The 15,918-nt window shown below is 44.9% G+C and overlaps 1 protein-coding gene across 1 annotated transcript in view; it reads right to left on the bottom strand.

Moving 5' to 3' along the window:
- The window catches only part of HSD17B3 (hydroxysteroid 17-beta dehydrogenase 3), a gene marked incomplete at its 5' end in the record, with an annotated part of 39,314 nt that extends 25,469 nt beyond the window's left edge, over positions 1–13,845 (bottom strand). Inside the window, 2 exons of the mRNA XM_084783745.1 lie at positions 11,662–11,708; positions 13,704–13,845. Of these exons, the coding sequence (XP_084639871.1) occupies positions 11,662–11,708; positions 13,704–13,845 (189 nt within the window). The remainder of the gene's footprint in view (positions 1–11,661; positions 11,709–13,703) is intronic.
- Between the last annotated feature and the right edge of the window lie 2,073 nt (positions 13,846–15,918).

Genomic DNA, 15,918 nt, shown 5'->3' with positions numbered 1-15,918 from the left:
ACTGGGGCTTGGGGCAGCTAGAGCAACACAGAGTGGATATTATGAACTCCCTGCTGGGATAAGACAGACCTATATGGAGCAAGGGAAAGAGGTGACAATCTCCAAGGCCAGGGCAAGACAATGCTTTTCCTTGTCTTGGTGACTTTAATGCAAGAATGGTCTCTGGGCTGTTTCCTGCAGCCACCAGGAATTTTGCTTTCAGAATGATGACTGTTCTTGTCTACCACACTGTGTGGGGAGCCCTCCTAGATGCTAGGGAGTAGCCTCAAACTGCCTAGATAAGGAGAATGAAAATAAATGACCTTGCCTAGTGGGTTTTTTTTTGCTTCTGGAATTCTATGGCTATCATCAACCAAGAGTACACATCAATGTGACAAAAAGTGGACTCTATACTACTTCAGGCTACAGTCTGGTGAATACAAGACCTCAGCTTCTCTTGGGTGGCATCAGATCATATCAGTCTCATAAAGAACAAACTGGCAGTAGAATCCAAAATGAAAGTTCAATACTAGCCTAGCTAGCAGGCTTCCTAATAAGGTGGTGCTCTTGGCTGGCACTGTAACACACACTCACACACACACACACACACACACACACACACACACACACACACACCACAAGAACAACTGAAGTCAACTTCAATGCCCATCCTTAAGGGCTGGCAACAGGCTTGCAGCTTCCCTGAGACCCTTTATGAAGAGCAAGGCTGCCCACATGTCTGTGCCAGGGTCACAGCTCCCCAGAGAGAGAAGAGTCGAATAGCACACTAAACATACTCTGTCACATACTTTGGGTTGGCCACTCAGAGAAAGCTGCAGACCTTTGAAAATAAACATTTTGAAAAGATGTCCTTTTATAAGAATAAGCAAAATGATTAAGTAATTATTAAACAAAACAAAACAAAGCAAAACAAACCAAGGGGCTGGTGAGATGGCTCACTGGTTAGGAGGGCCCCTACTCCTGCAGAGGACGGGAGTTTGGTTCCCAGCACATACGTTGGGTGGCTACAACTATCTGTCACTCCAGCTCCAGGGACATTCATGTGTACATGAATACACACAAACATAACACACACATAAACATTCATAAAGGAGACAGAGAATGGAGGCAGAGGCTTTTCTTGTCTCACACACACAGAGACAGATTACAGTGTGACATTGGCCCAAGGGCACCATGATGGGTGCTTCGGGGGAAACCCTCATCTGTATCCCCGATTTCCTGCACCATCTCCCTTCTTCCTGAGGGCCCAGTCCCTATCTCCTTATGCCCTATATAAGGTTCAGCTCTTTTGGCCTCTTGTGAGTCTCTTACATGCACGGCTTAGGATGGTTTGTAATCTAGGCTATTTTGCTGTATGTTATCTGACTATTGTAAGTATACAGCCTTCTGAAGGAAAATAGTCTCTTTAGGATATCCTGCCCAAAAAAAAAAAAAAAAAAATCAAAGTTGACAGCTAGAGAGATGGCTCAGAGGTTAAAGAGCACTGGCTGCTCTTCCAAAGGTCCTGAGTTCAATTCCCAGGAACCACATAGGGGCTCACAACCATCTATAATGAGATCTGGTGCCCTTTTCTGGTGTGCAGGTGTACATGCAGGCAGAACACTGAATACATAATAAATACATACACAAATAAATAAATCTTTCAAAACAAAACAAAACACCCCTAAAAATAGATCAAAGTTAAGCATGCTTTTATTCCCAGAACTCAGGAGGCAGAGGTAAGTGGATCTCTGAGTTCGAAGCCAGCCTGGCCTACAGAGTGAGTTCTAGCACAGCAGCATGCGGGCAGGCACTGAGAGGGGTGGAGGGAGGGGGGTGAAGCTGAAAGCAGGGTATAGGGACACAGGGCCCTCACTGCTGTTCAGTGGACAGAGGCTGAACCTAAGGGGTAAATGCAGACACTAGAGAGCTTGCTCTCCCGGGCATGTGATGAGGCTCGGTGCCACGGCCTTTAAGGGGCCTGGTTCTCTGTCAAGAGAAGGTGAGAAACCAACCCTGGCAAACCTGGCACGTGTGCTGGTTTCTCTCCACTTCTCTTTACTCAGGGCAGCCTGAAGAGCTTCGGTGCAAGGGCTGCAGTGGGGACCAGAAGGAAGGACACTGACCGGGCCTCTAGACAGGAGAGCATGCGAGTCTAAGAACCTTCTGAGTGGTATCAAGGCTCCTTGTTACGGTCAGCCATTATCTTCAACACATAACTAGGAGTTTTCTTTTTTCTTTTAAGAGAAAGATTTATTTGTTTTTAGTTTATGTATATGAGTTTTTCTGCTGTTTTCTTTTATATCTCTCCCAATCAAAAACATACACAGAACCATCACTACCCTTCTGGGAAATGTAACTTAAAATAGGATTTCACCAAGCAGTTTTAAAAATAAAATATTAGCTAGGAGGAAAATCCATAAACCCAGTGCTATGGCATTTCTGGGCTGATGGTGCCATACGGAGTCCCCACCTCCACCAATTTGGAGAGTTGGAATCTATCACAAAGGTGACTTGGGAATGAAGGACTTTTGTCTCCCAGTTCACTTCACTGGCTTCCTGAAGGGGAAGTTGTCCATTAAATGGAAAACAATTTGCATTTTCAGTACAAAGGGTGCTCTTTGCCTGTGGGCTCCAGCCTCTCCTTGGTGGCGCCTTTTCCTGGAGAGGGTTTCCACGCAGCATGTGAAGTGGTCTGGGCCAAAAGGGGCTCAGACAGCACTGTGCTGTCTGGGCGGCATTGTCTCCTTTGTCTGCTCAAGCAGGACTCAATCTTATTCTGAGAAAGTCTGGCCTGACAGGCTCCATATGCGGGTCTTCAGCCCCCTTTCAGAGAGTTAAGCCCCGAGAGGCAAGGCCTTTCCCAGAATGCACTGCAGCGCCGGTCCTGGATCTCTGCAGCAGTCGCAGGCTTGAATGGGGGCCTGGGTCAAGAAAGGTGCTTGTGGCTGTTAATCTACACCCGGTGGTGCGAGCAAGACAGGGCTTCCTCTGTGTGGCAGAGAATAGAAGACAGGGCTGGAATTCAGGTGCAGACGGAGGGGACAAGGGCCTCAGAGGAAGCCCACCCTGAACCTCCCAGCCTGGCCCTTCCGATGGCTTTGTTGTTGTTGTTTTTTTGGTCCGCCCCGCCCCCTCCACCTACTTTGGTTGATACTTGAAATTCCTTTAGCAAGAGGAAAACCCCTCTCAGACCGCTTTGAAGATGAATGTGGATTAAACTAAAATGTGCACAGAATAGGCTTCCGGAAAGCGGGAGAAGCCGGAGAAGCACATTCCCCCATCTCTGCCATTAAGCGCTACCTTGAAATTTCCAGAGTTATTTAATTAAGCTGGAGCTTGGATAAATCAGAAATACCAACCAAATCCCAAGGAAGCTCATTTTCTCTGATCAAAGGATCAGAACGGAGGAAGCCTAACAGGAGAGCTAGTGAGGGTGCTTAGGCAGGGGCTGGGAGAAGGCTCTGTGGGGAAGGTGCTGTGCTGGTCTGTGCAAGCACAAGGAGTTGAATTCCCCGCCTACGCACGGCAGTGAACATCTGTAATCCAAGACCAGGGGAGGCAGAGACAGGTGGGTCTGCAGAACTAACTAGCTAGCTCCAGGTGGCTCAAACAGAGACCTTGTCTCAAAATACATACATACAAACATACATACATACATACATACATACATACATACATACACACACATACATACACACACACACACACATATATATATACATACACACATATAGACATACACACACATACAGACATACACACACATACAGACATACACACACATACACACATACACATATATACATAAATATGATAACATTTCTATAAGATAGACAAGTAAATAGTTTACTTTGTATTTCAGGAACTCCATTAGAGGAAGCAATTATCTAGGTCAGAAAGACTGCTGGAAGAGAGCACCAGTACAGGCAGCCGGAACACAACCTTCCAGAGCCCACCTGCTTTTTGCCAGAGTAATACAAATGTTGTTGACTATCTTCAAACCTGCTTTGTCTTTTCTTTCTTGTCTTAACTTTTGAACGTTATTTTATGTGTGTGAGTTTTTTGCTGGCATGTCTGCATCATGTGCGTACGGGTGTTCATTGGGTCCAGAAGAAGGTGTCACATCCTTTGAAAGCTGAGCCACCGTGTGAGTGCAGGGACGGAATCCAGCTCTTAGGAAGAGCAGTCAGTGCTCTCAACCACTGAGCTATCTCTCTAGCCCCAAGCCCTTTATTTCTATGATACATTTTGACATCCAAAAATTCCAAGACCAACAGCAGTATATATAGTGTAAGGAAACAAAACTGCTAACATGTAGGACTACAGAGTAAGACACATGACACCAACTGCTAGCCTCCACACATACCTACGGTAGTCAGCACACACACACAGACACACACACAGACACACAGAGACACACACAGACACACACAGACACACACACGCACAGACATACTCACACACACAGACACACACACACTCACACACACACACTCACACAGACACACACACACATAGACACACACACACACACAGACACACACACACTCACACACACACACTCACACACAGACACACAGACACACACACACTTACACACACACTCACACACACAGACACACACATAGACACACACACACACAGACACACACACACACAGCCACACACACACACACACACACACACACACACACCAGTCATAACTACCCCATTTCAAATATACACCTTAGAAAAAGAACTATGGCCTCAGCCAAAACAAAGCTTGATGTGGTTAGGGGGCTGACCATGCAACCGTGACCCAGGGGTAGCAAGGAGGAAGGGGTTTTCAGTGGAGTGCAAAACCTGGTCCTTTCCTCAGCTGTAGGGTAACCTCAGTATAAGCCTGTATGAACAGACTTAAGTAGGATCTATGACCTGTGACATTTTGTCAGAAATGTCCAGGACCCAGTTAAAAAAAAATTTTTTTAAACTGAACATACAAAGAAGTTTGAGTAAGAAAAAGATAATTAGATGCCTATATTTTAGAACTTTCTGACAATATTTTAAAGGATAAAAAATGTTTCAACAAGCCCTGTGTGGTGATGCATGCCTTTCATCCCAGCACACAGGAGGCAGAGGCAGGTGGATTGCTATGAGTTCAAGGCTAGCCTGGTCTACAAAGCAAGTCCAGGACAGCCAAGGCTACACAGAGAAACCCTGTCTCAAAAAAGGGGGGGAAATTTTCAACAATGGGGCTGGAGAGATAATTCAAAAGTCTTCCTCCTACCCCACCAGGCCACTCACAGCTAACTGTCTGTAACTCCAGCTCCAGGGGATCTGATGCCTTTTCCTGGGCTCCTCACACCTACACTTATATGGTGTTCACAAACACACATGTGATGTACAGCATACACAAATAAAAATATTTCTTTTTGAAGAGTACCTTAAAGAGTCTTTGTGGGCACATGAAAAGAAAAGGCTTGAGGGGGAAAGTCTTATCTGTTTGGTTTAAACAAACAAGCAAACAAACAAACAAACAAACCCCACAGGGTCATGTGTAGCACAGGCTGGCCTCAAACTCATTATGATGGTCTTGAACTCCTGATCCTCCCGCCTCTATTTTCAGGGTAATAGGATTACAAATGTGCATCACTATTTTTGCCTCAGCAATTTTAATCAGTGGATGAGCTTAATAGTAGAGTGGAATGAATCAAATTTTTCTTCTCTTTTATTATTATTATTATTATTATTATTATTATTATTAATTTTTTTATTTTTATTTTTTGGTTTTTCCAGACAGGGATTCTCTGTGTAGCCTTGGCTGTCCTGGACTCGCTTTGTAGACCAGGTTGGCCTCGAACTCACAGTGATCCACCTGCCTCTGCCTCCTGGGATTAAAGCACTGGAATTAAAGGTGTGCTCCACCATGCCCCCCGGCAAAATTATCTTAATCTAAGCAACAGAGGAAAGATACCCTGGAGCAGAGGAGGTAGATTAGCAAGCATGTCTCTAAGGCACCAGGAGCCAAGAGGAGAGGATCAAAACAGTATTCAAAGAAGTGATAGAAGAAAACTTCCAACTACATGACAAGAGGCTGAATGGACCTCCCTCAGGCTGAATAACATCACAGAGAGTTATGGCAAGACATGTCAGAACTACATTTCTGGTAACTAAACACAAAGAAAACACACTGAAGGAAGCCGATGAGAAACAGTGGAAAGGCAACTCAAAATCTGTCAGACATGCCCTTGGAACTGAAGACTGAAGCCAAGCAACATGGTCTTTTTGAAGTGCTGAAAGGAAGGCATCATCAGCTGCAAATCCTATACCCAGCAAAACTATCCTTCAAGAATGACAGATGAACCCAGAAGTTAGAGAGTAAAGAAAAGTCAGCAGAAGACTTTGTCTACAGACCTGCCCCAGCTTCCTCTCCTCCCTCGCCAAAAAAAAAAAAAAAAAAAAAAAAAAAAACCCAAAAAACAAAAACAGAAGTTCTCAAAGCAGAGAAAAAGTGACTAAAGAGATGTGAGACATGGTGAGATAGAAATAACAGAAGGAGAACACATCTCAGCCATCTTTTCCAAGATGGCTTGTTCCATGTGTCAACCTGGGTAGATCATGGTACCCAGGCATGTAGTATGCTTCTGTGAATGGGTGAGTATGTCTGTGTTTCTTTTATTATTGTCTTTTGATTTTTATTTGTTGGTCTGTTGAAACAGGGTCTCATGTAGCCTAGGATGACCTCAAATTTGCTATGGAGCTGAAAGCAACTTGTGCATCTACTTCCCAAAGACTGGAATTACAGGTGTGTCCCACCAGGGTTGGCATGTAAATGTGTATTTCAGTTGGAAATAACAAAATCAGAAGATTTTACCTTAAGTATTAGTCCGCCTCAGTGTGAGTGAACCTCATGCCCAGATCTGCAGACTACCATTCTACCCTTAAGATCTGGAGTATACCACCTTCCAGAATAATGTGAACCAATTCCTTTTTAAAAAGTGATGCATCTCTCCCCAAACACACAGATCTGCTCTTGATTTCACTTCTACTCTCTGTCTCTCCTCCCTCCTTCCGTAATTGGACTGTTTCTTTAGAGAACCCTAACAAAGTCCCCAATGAGGAGGAGAGGGGAGAAGAGAGAGGGAGTGGAGAGAATGTGAAAGCAAAGTCTGGAAATTTTAAATTTCATTTATTTATTTTTTTATGTGCATGTGTGGTTTTTCTGTGCACCATGTGCATGCAATGCCCTTAGAGGCCAGAAGAGGGCACTCGATCCCCTGAGTCCCCTTGAACTAGCATTACAGATATTCCTGAGCCACCATGTCAGTGCTGGGAACCAAACTCAAGTCTGTGGCAAAAAAATAGCAAGCGCTCTTAATGGATGAGTCGCCTTTCCAGTCCTAGAAAACACAATTTAAACTTTCAATACAAATAGAAGCTAAACTTAGAAAGTGTTCTCTATGTAGCATTCTGTGCAACTCACTCTGTTTAACCCTTACAGAAGCCCAGGTGACACGGATTCTGCCAGTGATGGTCAGAGGCAAGCACGGACTACCCGCACATCTGGCCGGTTCTCAGACATGGGGTCTAGACCACCCCACACTAAACATCTTTCCTAGGAGCAGCAGTTAGCAGAGGAGAATGGACTCTCAGGAATGGGGAGACACTGCCTGAGGGAAGTCTGGGAGCCCAGGAAAATATTTAATTAACTTTGTAAAAGGACAGGAAATATGAAGGAACAGAAGAACAAAGCAAGAATTAGTCAAGGATGGTACAGCATGCCAGCATGGTCCTGGTGCTGGCCGTGACTCAGAAGCCTGGGATGATGCATCACTTCATTTGCCAGAGTCAGCACATCCTGCCAGGGTGAGGCTGACATGCCCGCCCAGCCCCCAGCTCCTAACTCCTGATCTATGCTGTATAAGATGGTAAAGAAAGTAAGAAAGTGATGACCGCTTTGACTTGGGATCTCTTCCAAGTACCAAGAAAAGTAAGTTCAACGTGGATTCAAGGAAAGAAAGAGAAATCTGAAAGAATCCAAGTAGCTTAGCAATCCAGAGCTCAGAGGTTAAGGCCATGAATGGTAGGTGCTTTGGGCCTCTCCAGAAACCTGACCTGAACTAGGAAAGCATTATGAGAAGGTGATATAGTGTGTATCAGTTTTCTGAAAGTGTGACAAAATGCTTGAGATAAACAGCTTAAAAGGCAGCAAGGTTTATTTTGGCTCAGGTTACAGGAGTTCCTATCAGTGGCCAGTGACCCCTTTGCTGTGGACCTGTGGTGAGCAAACTCAGCATGGAAAGCTGCTCACTTTGGGGCAGCAGGGCATTACCGACACATCAGAACCCATTTCCCCCCTGGGCCTATGAAAATTCACAGGAGCCTCCTAGGAGCCTCACAAACATGCCTTTAGGGGAAAGTCAAGCTTCAAGTTACAGCAGTGAGAGAGATGGCATTCTGACTAAATATTGTATTATATTTAGTATGTGTGCGTGGGTGTGGCTATGAGGTAGGGATGGTGTAGGGGTAGTGTGTGTGTGTGTGTGTGTGTGTGTGTGTGTGTGTGTGTGTGTGATGGGTAGTATGAAGTGGGGTATGTGTGTTTGTGTGTGGGGGGTATGTGGGTGTTCGGGGGTTAGTGTGGCATAGGGTGTGTGTGTGTGTGTGTGTGGTGTGGTATAGGATAGTGTGGGGTGAGGTGTGTGTATGTGTGGTAGGTGTGAGGTGGAATGTTTGTGTGTGTGTGTGTGTGTGTGTGTGTGTGTGTGTGTGTCAGAGAGGCGGGGCACGTGGATATTGGGATTGCAGTCAGGTTCCAGGTTGGGCATCAAATGCCTTTGCCTGCTGAGCCAACACATCAGCCTTTCTTTCCCAGTTTTTGGTGACAGGAGGCCACACTGCTTTGGAAAGCAGCCGCTGAGCCCTCTTTCTGCTCTCTACACTCAGATGTGACCCTCACCATCTACCGAGGACCAGCCAATACTGCATGTAGGGCATCCTTATGAGACTGAGAGTAAAGTGTGAGGAACTCAGAGACCAAAGGCCACACATTTCCCTCCTGGGGTGGAAACTGGGCACACATGTTCTGTTGCCAGCACCTGGAACATCTTAAATGGTGTTCATAAGATGAGTCACACCCCAGAGTGTATATAGAAGGGCTCCAGGACACCTGTCGCTGCCATAGCACACAGTGTGGTTTACTCTGCCTCTCACCTCTGGGATGGAGAGATAGGGGTTCCATTCTGTGGTTGAGTACAGTCTTCATAGGCGCTGAATATTTGCGCCCCCTCAAACTTAATGTATTGAAACCGTAGCCCTGACTGTGAAAACAGCCAAAGGCAAGGTCTTCACATGCTGTAGGTTAGCTCACGGGGGTAAAGGCCTTGTGGAGGGGTTAGGACCCTTAGAATAGGCCTGGAGAGCTTGTGTCCTGGGGGTCTACCGAGAAGTTTGCTGTCTGTAAACCAGGATGAAGAGAGAGCATCCATCACGGAGCCTCTAGCCCTGTAAGGTATGAGCTGTCCAGGCCACCCAGCTTATGGTGACATGTGAGGGACTGGCTAGGACGGCAGGGCTTCCCATGGCTCCCTAGAGCCCACTGAGACCACGCAGCCTTCACTATGGCCACAATCTCCACCATCCACATTCACTGACAGGTGTTTCCAGTTTATAAAGAATGAAGAAAACTCAGAAATTTTAATCTAAATTTTTCAGTGAGAAAAAAAAATGGCCGAGTTATAAGCCTTCATTTGACAGAATATTACATTGCCTCTTAAAAATAATATTTTGTGCAGCTGGACAAACAGCTCAGTGAGTAAAGCACTTGCCACCAAGTTCAATGACCCTAGTTCAATCTGAAGGATCCACTTAATGGAGGAGAAAATTGAGTCTGCAGCTGCCTTCTGATCTCTACATGCATGCACGCGCACACACAAATAAATAAATGTGAAAAAAGTTTTGTTGTGAGTTTTCAAGACTGGGCCTCTCTGTGTAGCCTTGGCTGTCCTGGACTCGATTTGTAGACCAGGCTGGCCTTGAAGGCACATCGATCCACCTGTCTCTGCCTCCTGAGTGCTGGGATTAAAGGCGTGCACCACTATACCTGGCTTTTAATAAATAAAATTTAATATAATATTTTTGATAAAAGAAAATGCTAAAAACTAAATATGACTTTAAAAAATAATGATATGTGAAACATGAGGTTTGAAAGAAATTTGGGGAGAATTGACAAGTTCAGAGCATCCATCTGTCTTCCTTGTTTAGGAGACTTACTTCTCTCCTTGTAGTTTTAGGATTTTGTTTATAAATATACACTGTTTTGTGTGGTGGCCGGGTGGTGGTGGCGCACGCCTTTAATCCCAGCACTTTGGAGGCAGAGGCAGGTGGATCTCTGTGAGTTCAAGGCCAGCCTGGTCTACAAACCCAGTCCAGGACAGCCAAGGCTACACAGAGAAACCCTGTCTCGAAAAATAAAAAACAAAACAAAACAAAAACCCCCAACCCCCCAAAACAACAACAACAAACAAAAAACAAAAAATCCAAAACCAGAAAACACACAAACAAAAAACCCCAAAACAAACAAACAAAAAAACCCCAACTGTCTTGTGTGGTGTGTGTGTGTTTAAATGTGCATGGGCCCACATGTGTACACAGGCTAGTATGCATGTGGGTGCATGTGCATGAAGTTTACATGAGGTGTCTTTATCAGTCATTCTCCAGTTTATTTTCCAAGGCAGCATCTCTTGTTGAACCCAGACATCACTGATTGTCTAGTCTAGTTAGTCAGCTTGCCCGAGAGACTTCCCTGTCTCTGTGCCCCCAACACCCCAATGCTTTGAAACAAAAGCTATACATGATACACCTAGTCCATAAAAATAACTTTTGAACCAGCATTTCCCCTATTTGTATGGGACAAATAAAAGGTCGATTGATTGATTGATGATTGATTTTGAGACAGGATCTCACTCTGTAGACCAGGCTGGCCTTGAACTCACAGATATCATCCTGCTTCTCCCCCCACCCACCCCCAGTGCTAAGATTAAAGGTGTATGCCACCATGCCAGGCTGGGTTTACATTTTTAAGGGTGCATTAAAATATCTAAATACTATGGTACAATTACACCCAGAAAACACCAAATGCTCCATAAATCCCTGAAGTCTAAATGGAGGCACAGGACCCTTTGAGTATCCCGAGTTTGCTGGCTGGGGTTAGACAGCATCCAGAGAGATGGCTCTGTGGTTACAAGCAGTTGCTGCCCTTCCAGAAGACCAGGGTTTGGTCCTTAACATCACAGTGTGGTTCATAACCACCTGTAACACCAGCTCCAAGGGATCTGGTGTCCTTCTTCTGGCTACACAAGTGGCATGCATACACAAACACTAAATCTTTATTTTTTTAAATGTCTAAAGGATGAGATTATGGGTATTTTTTAAAAGACTACTCTCATATTAAACATATTTTACTTCTTAAATGAGCGTCTATAACTTTTACACTCAGGAAAGTGATAGGTGGTATCAATGTCTCATAAAAACAAGGGAGGGACTATTGCCTAGAGGAAAGCTTCAGAGCTAGGCTGGCAGAACTCAACTGTAGTCTCAACTACTTAGAAAGCTAAGGCAGGAGATCCCTTTGAGGTCAGCCCGTGAGACATGGCAAGACCTGGTCTCCAAAATCCACAACACAAAAATCAGCCACCTCACCTCAAATGAATATGCTTTCCCGATGCCATCGCCCGCTCCAGTGATCACTGCAAGAAACAGGGACAGTCTTGAAGCAACAGAAAGCATCTTCACGCATGTCCTTCTCACAGCGACATACATCTCCACCTAGGAATCCCAATACTGCAAAGCCACACTGCCCTTACTCCAAAGTTCCAGTCTTTGGTAACCCTGACAGACGGAACACTGGAAGGGAGGGTTTTGTTTTTTGTGTGTGGGTTTTTTTTTTTGTTGTTGTTTGTTTTTTTGTTTTTGTTTTTGTTTGTTTGGGGTTGTATATGTGGGTTTGGAAGGATCTACGAGTCTAGAAAAACACACTTTGAAGCCAACAAGTATTTTATCCAGGCTTCTTAAGGCTTGAGGCAGTGCAACCTTAGCACCTCAAGGGCAAGCCTGTACCCTGTTATCGCTTCACCCCTGCCCAGTGGTCACCCTAAGAACACCTCAGAGTTCCTTCTGAGAAGTGAAGTCTGGTCCCTTCCCTCCTCCACCCCATAGGTCAGCTGCCCTCAATGCCTGTGGAAGATAGCGAACCTAGCAAAGCAGACACAGGAATGTGTGTGTGTGTGGCGGGGTGTGGGGGACTGGACGACCTTGGAGGGTTAATCCTCAATTCCACTGTCTACTGGTACCCAGCAGTCTCACCGGCCTTCAAGCCCTTCATCCCCAAATTTGGAGACAGATTATTACAAATCCAACTTTCACCATTAACTACACATATACCTACAACTGACCTTAGCTCCCACAATTAAAGGGCACACTTTTTTTTTTAAGGTCACACTTATTTAAATGATAATTAAAAGTCCATTTTTTGTTTGTTTGTTTGTTTCTTGAGACAAACAAACAAGCTAACATTATACTTTTTCACTTTGAAGCCACAGAGTTTCTGACTGCATCTTTTTTTTTTTTTTTGAGACAGGGTTTCTCTGTGTAGCCTTGGCCATCCTGGACTCACTTTGTAAACCAGGCTGGCCTCGAACTCACAGCGATCCGCCTGCCTCTGCCTCCCGAGTGCTGGGATTAAAGGCATGCGCCACCACGCCCGGCCTGACTGCATCTTAACTGCTCTTGTTTCTCTCTGTATCCTTGGCTGGCCCAGACACTCTTTATAGACCAGTCTGGCCTATACTCACAGATATCACCTACCTCTGCGTCCTGAGTGCTGGAGTTACAGGCGTGTGCCACCATAATGGGCTAAAATCCATTTTTTTTTTAATTAACAAAAAGATCTAAGTTTATTGATCATGGATTTCAGTATACTCTCTTCTGGGTATTTTCCAGCCTTGTTACTGGAGTTTCTTGGTCCCTGCTTGAAATCTGTTCCCTCCCTGGTTTGTCTGTGTCTGAAGACATCACATATTTGCTCGTGATAATGTTATTCATTCTTGACTCATAAACAAGCTAACATTATACTTTTTCACTTTGAAGCCACAGAGTTTCTGATTGCATCTTAACTGCTCTTTGGGGAACATGCAAGCTCAGGTGGCATGCATGTGCCCACACATTTTATATATATATACATACACACATGCATACATATGTACACATGTGCCCACACATCATAAAGTGTAAGAAGCATCAGTTAGAAATCTATAGGCTCATCCTAAACAATTTCTCATATGGTTACTTAAAAAAAAATCCATGACAAAGTTTACAAAGCTGCCAAGTTTAATGAATAAGGGCATAAATGCATTAAAGAAAAAAAAACTATTTGGATTTCAATTTTTTTAAACACCTTTTAATAAAATGTAAGCCCAGGGCTTAGAAATACATAGATGAGGACCCAGGTATTTCTGCCTTATTTATTTATTATTTATTAATCAGAAAAACTGCAAAAAGAAGATCTAACAAAGTAACAGACTCTTGGGTAAGAGCTGAGGGGCAGTCTCCCCCACCGTCTCCTGACCCTTCCCCTGATTTTCTAGTTCTACCCATTACGTTTTATGTGAAGTCACACAGGCGCTCTGAGACATAAGAATAAGAAACAGGGCTATCAAATCAGCAAGACTCAGGAGTGCTCTTACCTGCCCATTGTCCCATCGACCGCAGGAAAGACCTTGGGAGAGCCTTGCAGAAGCTCAGGAACAGGTACTGGGAGAACCTTATGCACTTCACCAGGCCGACCAGGCACACAAGCAACCCCACAGAAATGAAGAACTGCTCCATGCCCTCCCCAGTAGCTGTGTTGCCGGAGATGCTGCTGGGACCTGGCCCTTGCCCCCTGTGTGACTCTCAGGGCAGGCAGCCTGGGGGCTGGCCAGATCTCCTTCCGGGAGGCCCTGGGTGTGTTCCATGTATCCGGGGGCATTTAGATTAGAGTAACTTCTTTATGTAACCTTGTGATCCACAGGCTTTTGAATCAAGTATTGTTGATAACACCTTTACAGTAATGTTAGGCTTTTGTGAGAGTGAGTTTCTGATTGAAGGGGACTGTAGACATGAAGAAAAGCAAAGCCCAGAGAGAGGGAACATGACAGCCTGGGACACTTGGGTCTGGAGTCTCCAAAAGTCTCGGCATTAAAAGCCTGATCCCCAGAGTGGTGGCGCCTGTGAGAGGTTCCCCAGTCACTTGGGAAGGAAGAGGTCAGAGGAGAACACCGGCCACTGGGAAAGAGTCTTTCGTTACTGTTTCCTGCTACTGTCAGAAGCTACACCCAGAAAGTCTCAACAGTATGACTGACCAAACAAGGACAGCACCAACAGGCATGCCAAGCCTCAACCTCACACACCGAACTACAAGCAAGTAAGAAACAGTCTTTCTCAAGGAAAAGCACAGCAATTGATTATCTAATACCAAACAGGCATCCCTGATAACATACACACAAGCAACACTATACAGACTAAGCAGGTTATCTTTGTCCCCTGGATGGGGAGACCTGGTGGCACTCAGAGGAAGGACAGCAGGTTACCAAGAAGAGACTTGATACCCTATGAGCATATAAAGGGGGAGGAGGTCCCCCTCAGTCACAGTCATAGGGGAGGGGAGTAGGGGGAAAATGAGAGGGAGGGAAGAATGGGAGGATACAAGGGATGGGATAACAATTGAGATGTAATATGAATAAATTAATAAAATATTAATATTTTAAAAAGGAATATATGTATACACACACATACGTGTGCGTGCGCATACACACACACACACACACATACACACACACACACACACACACACACGCAATGACAATTAATGAAAAAAAGAGGCCATACATTTGCAGGAGAGTGAGGGGGGTATATGAGGGGGTGTGGGCAGATTTCCTCTGTGGTTGTTGACCCAGATTTTGAGATTAAAGCCACCATTGCAAATACCTGAGCTATTCATTTTAGTAATTGCCAGCTGTTAAGTAATAAGCTGCATGTGATACTCCAGGAAGAGACGTGGAGCGACATTGGGGAAATCAATACTGTAGCCACCAACTCTATAGAGTGACATTTAAATTTAATATAGCTTAATTTAAAATTTAGCTCCTGAAGCGCATCAGCTATTCCTGGCACTAGGTGGCCACTCTGATTTTTACACACACACACACACACACACACACACACACACACACACACACACACACACCCATGCAGGAAGTTCTACTAGACACTCAAAGTTTCCAAGTCACTTAGTCTTTAAGGAACTTACTGTTGCCAAAAAAAACAAAAAACAAAAAAACAAAACAAAAAAAACAAACCCCAAAACCAAGAACTCGTCTGTAACCAGCATTTGCTACCACTGGTTCTGCTTCTATCCTTCTCCTCCCTTTTCCTTCCACCATTTCAACCCACTAACACTAGATAAGAGGTGGTGGTGGGGGGGGAGGACAGAAAGGAAAGGATGAGATCTGTGAATAAAGTCAGGGGTCAGAAAGGGGTGAGGGTATCGTTAGACTACTTCCTGCTGATTAGAGGTGTCCAAGCTCCTTGGGGCCAGTTTGATCTTCGCCCCAAGGAAATCTAGTTTCTTCTTGTTGTTGTTTCTTCTTGGCGAAGGGCTACTTAACAAACCACGACCAACAGCAACCACCCACCCACCACAGCTCTTGGGGCCCTCTCGTTTATGTGCGCCACACAGTTGCAGAAACTATCTGCAGCTGGCAAAAGCATGCTCTGCCAGAGCACGAGGCAAATCATGGTCAGCTGCTGAGAAGCAGCCTCAAAGCCCCATGCTTGGGATTAAAACAAAGACACATTCTTATAATATTGCTGTGGATTTTTGGGTTTTGGGGGGAGGTTATTTTGTTTGTTTTTGTTGTT

Source organism: Acomys minous (genome assembly GCF_964271855.1).
Source record: "Acomys minous genome assembly, chromosome: 5".
NCBI classification, from domain to species: domain Eukaryota; kingdom Metazoa; phylum Chordata; class Mammalia; order Rodentia; family Muridae; genus Acomys; species Acomys minous.
This window is presented reverse-complemented; position numbering and strand designations above follow the sequence as displayed.